A 13,051-nucleotide genomic window follows, 5' to 3' on the forward strand; every position below is an offset into this window, starting at 1 on the left:
TCCTTTTTTCATTTAAAAATATTGCTCTCTGTGTAGGTGGGGGCTCATAACGTTCAGTGTGCGCGTGTGTGTGTGGGGGGGGATGTTTGTATACCTGGCAGGAAAACACTGTCATGGGAATAGTTGTGGTTCCTACATGGTCGTTCTTCTTCTAATGGTCTGAAGGATTGTTTTATTTTAAACAGCTGTTTGATAATCAAGCTCTGGTTGGCCAAGTTTTATTTATACCGTAGCTATTGGTTGCCATCACAACAGAGGATCGAGGAACCCAACAATACTATGAGAAGGCTCATTAAGACTTCTTGTCTATTTGAAGTCTGGTTGTATTTGTATTGTTAATGTCCAGTTATATATGTAGCAATGACAACACAAGTCTATACCTAGGCTTTTCTGAATGCTTTTATGAGTACCTCACACCCCCCATCCCCCACCACTGATTTTACCCAAACCTTGTCTACTAGAAGAGTTCAGTACTGCAGTAGAACTGCTGCTTGGTTCAGGTGTCGGTTGTGGGGTTACAGTTGCAACTTGTTAGGGAACACTAACACTAGGGAAGCTTGCACAGTTAACCTTTTTATGCTGAGACATCCAAGATCCCTTTAAAGAGAGTTATTATGGAATCTCAGCATTCTTCATTCTCTCCTCCTACCACCACACTTTCTTTAGTGAAAGAAAATCTTGCCGGTGCATTTGATGGGATTTCTGACTTAAATATTTTGAACAGTATGGCAGTAGAAGTATTTTCTTCAGTTTTGGAGAAAGGATTGACTTGTACCACCTTTTGAAACTGCCAAAGGTCTGGAATTATGCTAGCTGCTTACCCCTGCAGTGATTTCATTAGGAAAAGAATGTATACAGGAATACAGATAGTCTATTTTTTATGTTAATCTCAGATGTTAGTGACAGTAAAAATAACCTGTTTATGGATGGTTTTTCTCTTAGTTTTGAATAACTGTCTCCAGTTTAAGGGGATAATAAGCTTTTGTCTTTTTGATTCAAAAGACAATAGAGACTGTCTTAAGGTTTTTGTAAATACATGAAAATATACTTTGGCATGGTTTTGATGCCATAACTAATTAATCCCTTATCCAAATTCATTGCTTTTACTTATTTTTTCATATTAATTTCACTTGGGTTTTGTCTGCTTCTGTATTATGCTCTATGTAAATATTCTGTTGTGCTTTTCTTAACAATTTACTAGCGATGTTTTCTAAAAATGCTTTTATCTTTTGTGCCTTTTAAAAAATCTTTAAGCCTGTGTTGTTTGGCACTTTGGTCAGGTGTATATTTGTTAGTCTTCAAAAAGTTCTTCAAGAGTACATTGTATTGCAAATATTTTATTAGTCATGCAGCTAATATTCGTAGCAAATAGTGTTCTAATTCTGATGATTATTCCCCAAGTACAGCTACAGATTGGAGGCCTTGATTGCATCTTGATATGTTTATTTTAAATTTTTATTTCTGTATCACTGCACAAAAATATGCTAGTTAAGGGCATATGCAAAGAAATGTACATTAGGAATGTCACAAAATGTGTTTAGTCAGTGAGTCTGTTTCTCTGAGTGGACAGACAGTTGAGCTGCTGTTCGTGTTTAGCCATTTCTGATTTTGCAGATTGTATCATAGATTACAAACAGTTTAATTCAGAGGTAATCTCAGCAAATGTTTTGACTCTTTAAAATGCCTGTTAGTAGCTCTTAGAAAAGAACCTCTGTAGTTAGCAAATCTCAGCGATGTTTTTAAAGTACTTTTTTTGCAATAGTAAAATAAAATCTTTAAAATCCGATCAGGTCTAGTGTAGGCTTCCTTCCTTCAATTTAAGGATGTGATTGATTTCCCACTTAGTATTCCTTTCTTATATCTCAAAACATGTAGGTTGCTTGCTGAGTGCTTTTATACCTTGTATTGTTCTTTCCAGGATATTTATGGATTTGAGGTTCAAGTCTCTGTTGAATGAAGAAAAACTGAGAAATACTGGGGTTTTTTTCTTCATAGACAGAATGAAATGAATGCCATGTAAGATAGTCTCTAGGACATAAACTAATTCAGCAGTACCTAAACTCAAAGCATAAGTAGTGGCAATTTCTGCTAATGATTTTTTTCTAAGCATTGTTAACTACTTAAAGCAGAAAAACATCCTGAGTTTTCTAGATGTGCAGGCTAGTAAATCAATTGTATATATTTTTAACTTAATATCTCTTCGATGAAATAAGAATTTTTTTTTTTTTTTGTAAACTTAAGGTTCTGGATGAGATTTCTGAACATGGCATTAGGATTTATCAGCTCCCTGATGCAGATTCTGATGAAGATGAGGAGTTTAAAGAACAAACCAGAGTTTTAAAGGCAAGTTTCACTCCTAATTTATTATTTTGCTGCAGTAGTTCTTCAAACCTACAGTGTGCTTAAAGGTACTTTATTCCTTTATAACATGTTGAAAATTCAAACTTTTTTGAATGTTGGGTCTGAATTATAATAATTTTTATTCCAGTCTCTGCTTCATCAGAATTCCAAATGTAGTGTGTAGTGACTTTCTTCTCTCTTTTAAATGTAAGCAACTCTTCACGAAGAACTTTGATTTGCAGTCTGTTTTCTGACTCAAACCTTTTAACATGCAAGCAAAGAGAATGTGCACATGTTATGGTTGCTATACTAATTAACAACTTTCCTCTTGTTAGAGCAGATAATTAAGGTTTTACTGGTCACTTCCTCTTTCTGCTATGATACTTTCAAAGGTGCTTGAAGAGTGTATCTGAAATGCTCTCTCTAGCTACTTTAATCTGTATCTGAAGTATGTTTCTGTTGGCCGTTTTCCATGCATGATGTTATATCAGATGACACATTATGCCCAAACTGTACTTCAACAACAGTCAAGTGTTCCTAAAGCAAAGCGTCATTTCCTTTTGTGCCTCTGTTAAGACAAACTGATCCTAACAAAACTACAGGTGTTAATAATGGGAGATTTCATTGTGTAGAGTAGGATTTATTGGCTTTCTGATGTGGAAGGATTTTAGTAGAGTGCATTTGTCAGCATTTCTTCTTCCTCCTCTCCCGTCTGTTACTTAAAAGTCTGTGCTTTCTTTAAAAGGAAAAACAAAACACATAAAAAAAGAACCGCTCAAAAATCAAACCAGTATCTTGTTCTGCTCTGTCTCAACTAGGCTAGCATTCCCTTTGCTGTTATTGGATCCAATCAACTTATTGAGGTGAAAGGGAAAAAAATCAGAGGCCGTCTGTATCCCTGGGGAGTTGTTGAAGTTGAAAATCCAGAGCACAATGATTTCCTTAAACTGCGCACAATGCTGGTGTGAGTAGTGGTAAAATTATCCCATCTCCTGTGGTAACACAATTGATACAAAGACTAGAAAGTTATAAGAACATGAACTCCTTAATTCAACAGTAGCTCTGATAGCAGGGTATAATGACTTTTTACCCCCTTGCAGCTTGTTTTGCTGCTGAAATCCTCAGATCTCTGACTTCAGAAAATATCTTCTATATTTTACATTGCCAGATATATGTGACACTTCTTACGCCTTATGTGAACTGATTTGACAGCTTTACATATAAAATTGAAGTTTTCTTATAGTGCAGTGGGTGGGTCAGAGGCTTTTAAAATGTTACTCAAAGGGATTGATTAAACTGTGACGAGGTAAAGCTCAGGTTTTTTGGCAGTATAGGAAGGCCTATGTTAAATACAGTACCCCGCCCCTTTATGATTTTAGCTGATACGGATGTTCTGCCTGTGTAGATGGTTTTAAGCGATTTTTTTTTTTAATGATGTCTTGCTATTGTTAGAATTCTGTTGTGCATTTCCGATTTCAGTCTCTACTGGGCAGGGATTGCCCTCTGCTGGTCATTGGTAACAGGCATTTTTTTTCCCCTTTTTTTTTTTTTTTGGACAATTGGAAAATGTTAGGCAATGTCAGCTGTTATGTGAGCCAAGTAGCTCCACCTAGTTCTCAGTTACAAATTATACTTAATAGCACTTAAAAGTCAAAAAATACTGTAGGAATTAAAGTATCTTTCTGAATAACTGTCTTCACAAGTTTCTTAACACTGCAAAGAATGGTATAAACAACTCCTGTGAAGTAGTTAGTGAACAAGAGGAGGACAGCATACTTTGGGTCTTTGAAGAATATTGGTGAGAGTGCACTTAAGCATGAATTAAAGACCAGTAAACATGAAAGCAGAGTTCTGGCTAGCTTTTATGGCAGGCTTGGTCCGTAAGGTTTATTTTTCCAGTGAATACATCATTATATAAAACAAAAATAGAAGATAAAAGGATGTTTTCCTTCCCTTTGACAAGAAGGACAAAGTGCTCAATAGCCCTTTGCATGTTCTAGAACACACATGCAGGACCTGCAGGAGGTGACCCAAGACTTGCACTACGAGAACTTCCGTTCCGAGAGGCTAAAACGAACTGGCAAGTAAGTATGTGTGTGCCTTTGGGCTCTGCTGCTTGTGAGTCTCTTTTTTTTCCCCTGTGACATTGGACTTGCTCTTCCTCCTAACTAAGCTGTAACTAATTATTTCTCATGAGATTTCAATCTATGGAGTTACTGAAACTTGTATGAAACTCTCTTCCTGAGGAAGAGTAGTATCTAGTGAAGGGCTGTGCTTAGAGACAGATGTTCTTGGTTTTGTATCCATTCCCTTTTCTCTATGCTTTTAATTGGAATGTGCATGAAGAGGTGAGCTGCAAGCAAGATAGATTGTTTTGTTTTGTTTTTTTCTCTTTTAAATGATGTCTAAACTCTAGTGGGCATATTTAAATAGGCCCAAGCCTATTTGGTTAGATAGGATGTTGCTTCTCCAGTTATTGCAGGGCTGCCGTGGTGGCTATTCTCATGCTCCTGCACATATAGCTGGAGAGAGAAGTTTAAACCAAACGATCTTTTTTGGTAATGTGTGTGGTTTGGGGGTGTGTGTGTGTGCATGTTTTGGGGTTTTTTTGTTGTTTGTTTTTTCTTGGTGAGGTTTCTGTCCTTGGCAACTTCATGCAAAAAATCCGCATCTACCTGTGCTGCATCTTTTTTGACAGCAACTTATTCTTGTTTCCACTTGTTCTTTAAGTATTCAGCCAAGCATTTTGATCTTAAGGAAGAAAGGAAATAGGCTACACAGCTTTTTAATGGTTGATTTTCATACCAAATAGATAGAGGAGGAAATCTCTTGATTACAGTAAATGGCAAAAAAATCCCCACAACAGTTAAGAAATCAAATTTTAAGAAATGGAGAGTGAATAACGAGTCTATGAGGTAAAGATGGCATTTTACAAAAGGAAAGCATGGGCATAATGTCCTAATTTCCCCTGGGTGGAAGCATGTAGGCTTTTTTGTTGTTATATTAGCTGAAATTCAATCTGTTCTTGGAGATCTTCTGTGTCTTATACCACGAATGTGGGTTTGGTTTTTTTTTTTGTTCAATAGGCCTGTTGAAGAAGAAGTAGTAGACAAGGATAGAATCCTCCAGCAGAAAGAAGCTGAGGTAAGAGGGAACTTCTAAAACTGTTGCTCTTTAATATAACATGCTATGTTACAGTTTCAGTATTCTAGGTCAGGTACTGCCTATGGAGTGCAAGATTGGAGTTGTGAAAAATGACAGACCTAATCTGAACATACAAGTTTCCCAAAGACAGTGTTTTGTTTATAGTCACTTGCATACTGTGCACGGCAGGTAGCATGTGGACTCTTGGTTGTAGGCAGGGTATTTATCACTTCAGTTTGTATGATAATTTTTCATAAGGATAGTCGCTGTTTTTTAAGTATTGAAATCAATTTATGTTTGTCAGCTACATATGCTGCTTTAAACATAGTATGTTGGGGTAAACTGACAGTCTAATGTCATTTCAGATGTGCATGGCTTACTACAAGCATGTTACCAGTTAATTTCTTCATATGTCTTGTGGCTATGGAGTAGAAAAAGGTTGTTGAGTCTTAAAAATCCCATGATATAACTAATGTGTATGTTTTTTAATCTTGACTTGCAGCAAAATTTACAGTATTTCTGTTGTACCAGTCAATTTATGGATTTGGTGGTTTTGATCTCTGATTTCTTACTCTGGTTTCAAGTTATTACTAGGCCTTTCAACTTAACATTTTTATGCTAAAGTTCTAAAGGTTCAGAGATTTTTACGCTGGTATTTAAATTCAAGTAGTACATTGCCAATGCTTATGACTGCTTGCATTGTGAAAACTTAAGACTTGCTGCCAATTGGAAGATAGTGTTTTTTCTGTTTATCCTTCTTTTATCCAATTCAGCTTGGATCCAAGTCCATAAATGCAGGAAGGCATGATTTAGAAGATCAATGTGTATATGCACTGATTTGGAGTAAGAAATAAAAAAACTACAAGCAGTTTTTGTGTGTTTCTGAGGTGAAAGATTCAGACTCCCATACATGGACATTTTTGAAATATAGTTACTTCGGTCTGTACATTTGCTTTTTCATTTATAGCATCCATATTTAAAAATAGCCAACCAGGGTTAGCTATTGGCTAACACTGGCATGTTGACATAAATAACAAAAAATTTTCCTAAAGGGAAATGTAAAAGCAGCTGATTATCACCATAACTAGTAGTTAATAACATGAAGTACTGGAGATTAAATGAGCTGCATCTTTCACTGTATAACTTCATTTCAGCAACATAAGCGCACTGATGGCCGTGCACTTACGAGAGTGGAACGTCTGCAAGTGTTCTGTACGCAAATTAACTACCTCACATTTACTGATGTGTGTGCAAAACAGCAGTAGACTGTCAGCTGATAGCCAGAAATGTCAAGAGCGTTTTTTGAAAATGTTTTGTGAAGTTGTTTTTTCTTTTTTTTCCTTAATGCTTCCAAGATCCAGGAAGTAGACTTAGAGAATTTGTCATAACTGTTTCTCCTGTTATTTGAACTACAAAATTGTACATGTCTAGTAGTTAAGTAGAAACTTGGGGATCCTTGTAGAACTATTTGTCTTAAGGCTGTCTGAAAAAATTCTCCCATAACCACTTCCCCTGGAAACTGTTGATATGGCAGGCACGTTATTGTATGTGGTCCATTCTGACCACTCTGTGTCAATGTATGTATAGTGTGTATATATATGTATGTAATGGGGTTTTTTATATAATATGGCTAAACGGATAAAGTCTTAATTTTTTTGGAGGACAGTCTTTGAAAGTTTCCTCTGGGACTAATCATCTCTGAATAACTGCTGCTGAAGTTGCAGAGGATTAGGTTAGAACTTGAAAAAACAAATAGATTTTTAACTTCTGGGTTCTATTGTGCCAAAGGGATCAAGAGGCTTTGCAGAATCTTCTGCAGATAAGCTGGTATGAAGTCCCTTCATCTCCATATCATCCCTAAGGTTCAGACTGGGAAAAATCTGGGGAAGAAAGAGGCACAGAGGAAATGGGCTTGCATTCCATGGCCTTCGCAGAGAAAACAAATATCCATTTCCCCTCCTGTTTTCCATTCCCATCAGTAACGGTGCTTGAAGTTCTATTTACAGTTTTGTGAGGTTTATATAACCTTGGAAGGAATGAATGCTTGGGCTAGTGCCAGGATCATCTTTATCAAGGCATCACTTTTGCTAAATGATCTTTTATTATGCCAAAGGATGTGGTCCCCAGATCAGCAATTTGGAATTGCTAATCTGTCATTTTGGATTTATTGCTCAGTCTGGTTGTGATTTTTGCTCATTTGCAAGTGATGACCTGTTTTTCTGAGCTGGGAAGTGAATATAAGAATAAAGGTATCCTTACAGTAAATATGCTGCAGTTCAGATTATTTTGATGTTGTGGGCACAAACTGAAGAGAGTTTGTAGTGTTGTGTCATACTCTTCCCACTCTGCAAATATCTTATAATAAAAACCTTACGAAGTTTTGAGAGGCAATACTTCCAGAAAAATGTTAAGGCCTTGATTACATGAAAACATAAAGGAGCAAACTTCCTCTTGATATTCCTCCCCCCCCTTCCAGTGAGCTACCCTTAGGCTTTGGGCAAATCCCTTTGGTCCACTGTCTTCAGTGGAGTTGATCAGCAGTAGGCTGAATATAGTAGAATTAAATGCAATGTTGAAATTGTTTTCTCTCTATCCTTCAACTTTCTGAATGTGTTTAACCCCTTATCAGACGAGATGTAGAACCCTGGTTTAGTATGGGAGTCAGTGGGGGTCAGCCTGCAGTGGTGCGGCTGCCAGGCCAGAGTCTAGCAGCAGCCCTGTGGGTAGGTGAGGATGTGATGAATGCTTACGTGTGTGGGTAACTGCCTGGTATTGCAGGTATTTGTGTAAGTGTTTTCTTGAAAGATACGGTGAAGACTTCTATGTGAGAGACAGCATGACTGCTGATGAAGGCCTGCAGACCTGAGGGAAATAAAAACAGCTCTAAGGTTTAAGTTGTGTTGTGGAATGCTATTGCCTAGTGCAGGGGGAGGGAGGCATGCCTTCTTTACGCAAAATACTTTAGCTTTTCTCTGTGAAGTGATGTAGTCTCAGTCCTGGGAGAAATCATGAGAAGAAAACCCTTAGTAAGCAATTAGCAATGGGAATCCCTTGGGAGCTGGAATGAAGAACAACCTTTTTTTTTTTTTTTTAAGTAATTGGGTTTTTTTGGTCCTTTTGAGTTCTTTGAAGGAGCAATGCTTGCTGCCCACTTAGTGCTATGGCCATAGTGACTTCTGCTATTTATAATGTCAGTGTGTCCTGTGAAAGACATCTCAATGGTAGCCCCTTTTCCAGTATAGTAACTTTGTCAGGAGTATTTTTCTTGTCTTCAGTTAACAAGATTAGTTGTACTCTGTGGTATTGGAAGTATTTTTAACCAACAGCAACTGTCATGGGAACATCGTGGTGTACTAGAAAATCCATGGTCTACAGTTTTCCATCTTGCCTTATTCTTGCAGCTTCTTCCTTTATGAACTTTCTTATGGAGAGACATGGGCAGAAATAATCATACTTGGTGTGGGAAGGGGAAGCATGTCAGTGGGAAGTAGATATTGTTCAGTTTTTAACATTTCTTTTCCTGTGATATCTGTACAGTTGTCGCTGAAAAGCCATTCACCTTGTTCAGATAGGAGTGGTACTTTTGTTATTCTGGGGAAAACATACAACAGATGAAATCTTGTAGGTAAAGCAGAACTGTGTATCTGTGGCTTCTGTTAATGGCATGGAAGCTATTAAGAAGCTGTATGGTTCACTTTTAACTCTGTAACCTTAACGGTCATTTTAAAAAGTTTGTTTCCTTTGTGTTGCTACAGTAGTTGTATGTACTCACTACCCAGTAGTTACATGATAGTTTGAACTAAATTTTAGTCCTGACCTAAGTAAACTAGGTGGAGTTTATACCAAGGTTAAGCTCACTCTTTTGACTCTTGTTATCTGGGAATTCACAGGAATTATTTAACAGATTTCCAATCATTGTTTCCTAGCTTCCTTTTCATCGTGTGCATCAACCCTATGCTATCATGTTATAGTATCCTTTCTTTAGGGGATGAACACAAGTTCCCTGCAGAATATATTAATGCTGCTCTTACAACTGAGAGGGTTTGCTACTGAGCAAGATTTTATGCCCTTGATACTTGCAATCCTCAACAGTGAAGGGAACACAGATGTTGATATGGCATCAGTTTCAGTCTTTTGTGTGATCTTTTACATTCACCTCTATTAACAGCAAAGCTTGTTTCTGCCTGTGCAGTTGTCTAGTTAAGGTGAAGACACACGAGTAGTTTTTACCTTGTAATGTGTAGGAATGGTCCTTGTGTCCCATCCTCTACTTGGAAGAGGAATTGTGGAAGAGACTGATACGGTTACCACTTTAAGTACAATACGGCTTGATTCTTCTTTTTTTATTTTAATTTTACACTTGAGCTGGCAGGATTCCTACTGTGCAAACCATTTCCTCTCCAATATATTTGTGTGCATTCTCCCTAAGTTCAGCTATTACCTCTGACTTTAGCCCTGTAGTTATGTAGCCAGGTTTTAGTCTGTGGTATCTATCCTTGCTCATAGGCTGTCGGCTAAGAATACTGTTATGAAACCAATAGTTGTGAGTTTGATTAGAGCTCTTGAGAAGCCAGTTTTACAGCAGAAAGCAACCATTCTGGATTGTTTGCATATCAAATGCTCAACAAAAACCAAACCAAAATGCTGATGTAGCCCAGGATGCAGTGGAAAAGATAGGTGTGCTTGAGTACCTTTTTTATTTTCCTTTTTTTTGGCCAACTTTTCTTATGAAAAGGAAATTTCAGTGACTTCTTACATAATAATGTCCATAGGGGACAACAATGTGCCTAGTTTTTTTTTTAACAGGCTTTGTGCCTGAAAGGCTTTTTTTCTACCAAATTATGCTAAAATAGCTTCAGAAACTTGGTGTTATTTAGCTAATGGATGATACCAACACTTCACCAGTAGATCTCAAACACCACATGAAAATGGAAAAGGAAAGTCTTCTTACAATCTTAATGTTAGAGCAGAGTAGGTCTCCTAGTGCTTTTGCCCTGCCTTACATTTGAGTCATATACAACATCTGATTTCTTTTGTGGTGTGGGCATATTTTTATCAATTAAGGTTAAGAAAATGCAAGACTCAATGCTGTATTTAAGTCTTAAAATATGATGTTGGCTATTAGCAGAATTCTGCGTTTGAGCAATCACCATAATACATGTGCAGCAGTATCTTCCCCTGTGATTACTGAATGGTTTCTATTTTGGGAATGTTTCATGGCTCAGCTTGGAGTGCTCTTGGGAAAGCTCAAGTAGGCGAGCTTCCAAAAAGCTAGTTCTATTCTGATGGTAAATCTGCAGAGAGGCAGTTCAAAAGACCAGGTGCCTTACATTTTTACAAGTTAATCTTTGAAACTTTTCTCTTTTCTTGGACCATGGAATCAATGCAACTCTAATTTCTGAGTCTTTCTGCTTTTTTTCCTCCTTCCTGCTGCATTATGCTATCTTTTTGATCAGAAGCTTTTTGTTTTAAGTGTTTAGCAGAAAGATGTAGATGGGTATATAATAATTATTATTACAGACTTGGCGGTATTTCATGCTGATCCTGTGTGAGTCTCCTTTTGTCAGAGTGCATCTGTGCTGCAGTCACAGGAACCTGAATTAGTTTCTACTGAACCCTGTGCTGCAAGAAGAAAAGTACCAGTATATAAACCAGCTAGTTTTAGGCAAGCTCTGTTACCTCTGGCTATGCTGCAATCTCAGTTTTTTACTCTTTAGTTACTCTGAGTTACTTCTCAGTTTCTTACTCTTTCCCAAATCTGTATCTGAGGCCAGGCAAGAAAAAGTGATATAGGCATCTGCAGTTAATTTTTCCCTGTTCTGGGATGTTTCTTTCTGTTAAAAAACAAAACAAAAAATGCCTAAAACAAAACAAAGAAGCAAAAAAACCCCCTAACAGCTCAACACTACATACCTGTAGTCAAGAATTTCACAGATTCTTTTGTATTGAATCTGATGGAGTAACTGCTATCACAGTAGCTAATGTGGTTGACTGGATGGAAATACAGTGTAATTGTTTAAATAGTGCTTTTTGAGTTGAAGTGGTTCCCTCCTCCAATGAAATCAATTCCCTAATTACTTTTTTCTAAAGGGAAAAAAGCTGGATATATTAAAACTGCACAATTATAATAATGAAAACTTGCTATACAAGCCTCAGATTATTACATGATTTCCAGTTTGAGATGGACTCGTGTTTTATACAGTGTGCATGGAAATTGCAGCCTATTTCTTTTCCAGTTTGTAAGACAGGGCACTTGCAATTGTATATGTGAGCTTCCCCACCTGCATCTGGAAGGAAATACCTAGTCATTTGTAAACCAAATTAGGTTTTTGCCTATGAGGTATTTGCCTATACATTTTGAAAATCTGTATTAGTGTTTCTTATTCTTTCTTAGGAACATTTATTTAAATTAATGTTGTGTTTTGGGGGAAAAAAATTGGATTATATATAACTGGCCTTTTGTGAGATGGAAATTAACTTACAAGTGTCATAAGAAAATGCCTTAAGAAAACAGTTATTTCCAGGAAGAGTCATTGTTTAGATGTAAAAATATTGTTGCTTAATATGTTTAGTCTCTTTCCAACTTTTGTAAACATCTTTCTGGGGTTTTTTTTAAGTAGTTTTAAAATTCTGTCTTCATGTTCAGCTGTTACTGTTGCTAAAAATTTGCAGAGTTCTCTGGTTAGCCACAGAATGAATATTCATACATGATATTATGCTTTGAGCACTTGTATCGGAACAAAGCTGCTTCGGGTAACTCAAGCACTGTATCTCTGTACACACCTAAGGGCCATGTTTTCTTTATTGCAGATTAAATGTTGATTCACAGCTCTGCAAACATAGCTATCTTCAAAAGATTTGGATTTTGTTGCTTAATTTTCATTATAAATAGTCTTACATCTAACTTTCACAAAAGATTTGTAAGGCATTAAAGAATCTGAGATGGGAAAAACAAAAGTATTCAGTTATGTGAATTAATAGAATGTTTCCAATTTATAAAGAGGCCAGTAGGTGTTCTACCATGAAACAAAGATTTACAGTTTCCTGCTTTTTGGACTCCTCATGAAATTGTCTTAAACATGTGGGTGTTTTTCTCTTACAGCTGCGCCGCATGCAGGAGATGATTGCACAGATGCAAGCCCAAATGAGGATGAAGCCTGGTGATGATTAAGATGCTTAACATCTGGATGCATCAGGTATTACTTTTCTGACTTGTTTACTCTTCTTACATAAGATTTTCACAATGATTATTGTTAATTTTGCACTTTAGACTTGCTTTTGCAGTACTTATAGAAAAAATTGAGTGATGTTCTGGGTAGACTAGAAGAAAAGATCTATGCAAATATTACCTTTCCAGCTGTTTTTAAGACCTGTAAATGCTTATCTTCGGTGTCTTATTTTTGGATCATCTGGCTTTGTTTCTTTTAGCACAAGCTGCTCAGAAAATTAATTTGACTATATATAAACAAAAGTTAGGGTATTTTAGGGTATGTAGGCTGTTGAATTTTATAGCAGTTTTTTCAAAGAACCAAATGAAATTTTAGACAAACTGGTTACGTGTACTGAA

At 36.8% G+C, this 13,051-nt stretch overlaps 2 protein-coding genes across 4 annotated transcripts in view; both read left to right on the forward strand.

The window, feature by feature from the left end:
- Positions 1–13,051, forward strand: part of LOC141951129 (septin-2) — a 41,895-nt gene that overhangs the window by 20,195 nt on the left and 8,649 nt on the right. For all 3 annotated transcript variants that reach the window (XM_074886966.1, XM_074886965.1, XM_074886967.1), the window contains exons 8-12: positions 2,242–2,343; positions 3,159–3,304; positions 4,341–4,424; positions 5,427–5,484; positions 12,587–12,680. In XM_074886966.1, coding sequence (XP_074743067.1) covers positions 2,242–2,343; positions 3,159–3,304; positions 4,341–4,424; positions 5,427–5,484; positions 12,587–12,655 — 459 coding nt within the window. In that variant the 3' untranslated portion in view covers positions 12,656–12,680. The remainder of the gene's footprint in view (positions 1–2,241; positions 2,344–3,158; positions 3,305–4,340; positions 4,425–5,426; positions 5,485–12,586; positions 12,681–13,051) is intronic.
- SEPTIN5 (septin 5) overlaps positions 12,594–13,051 on the forward strand; it is a 60,648-nt gene continuing 60,190 nt past the window's right edge. The window contains exon 1 of the mRNA XM_074886962.1: positions 12,594–12,680. Coding sequence (XP_074743063.1) covers positions 12,648–12,680 — 33 coding nt within the window. The 5' untranslated portion in view covers positions 12,594–12,647. The remainder of the gene's footprint in view (positions 12,681–13,051) is intronic.

The sequence above is a fragment of the Strix uralensis genome, chromosome 17 (assembly GCF_047716275.1).
Source record: "Strix uralensis isolate ZFMK-TIS-50842 chromosome 17, bStrUra1, whole genome shotgun sequence".
Taxonomy (NCBI): Eukaryota; Metazoa; Chordata; class Aves; order Strigiformes; family Strigidae; genus Strix; species Strix uralensis.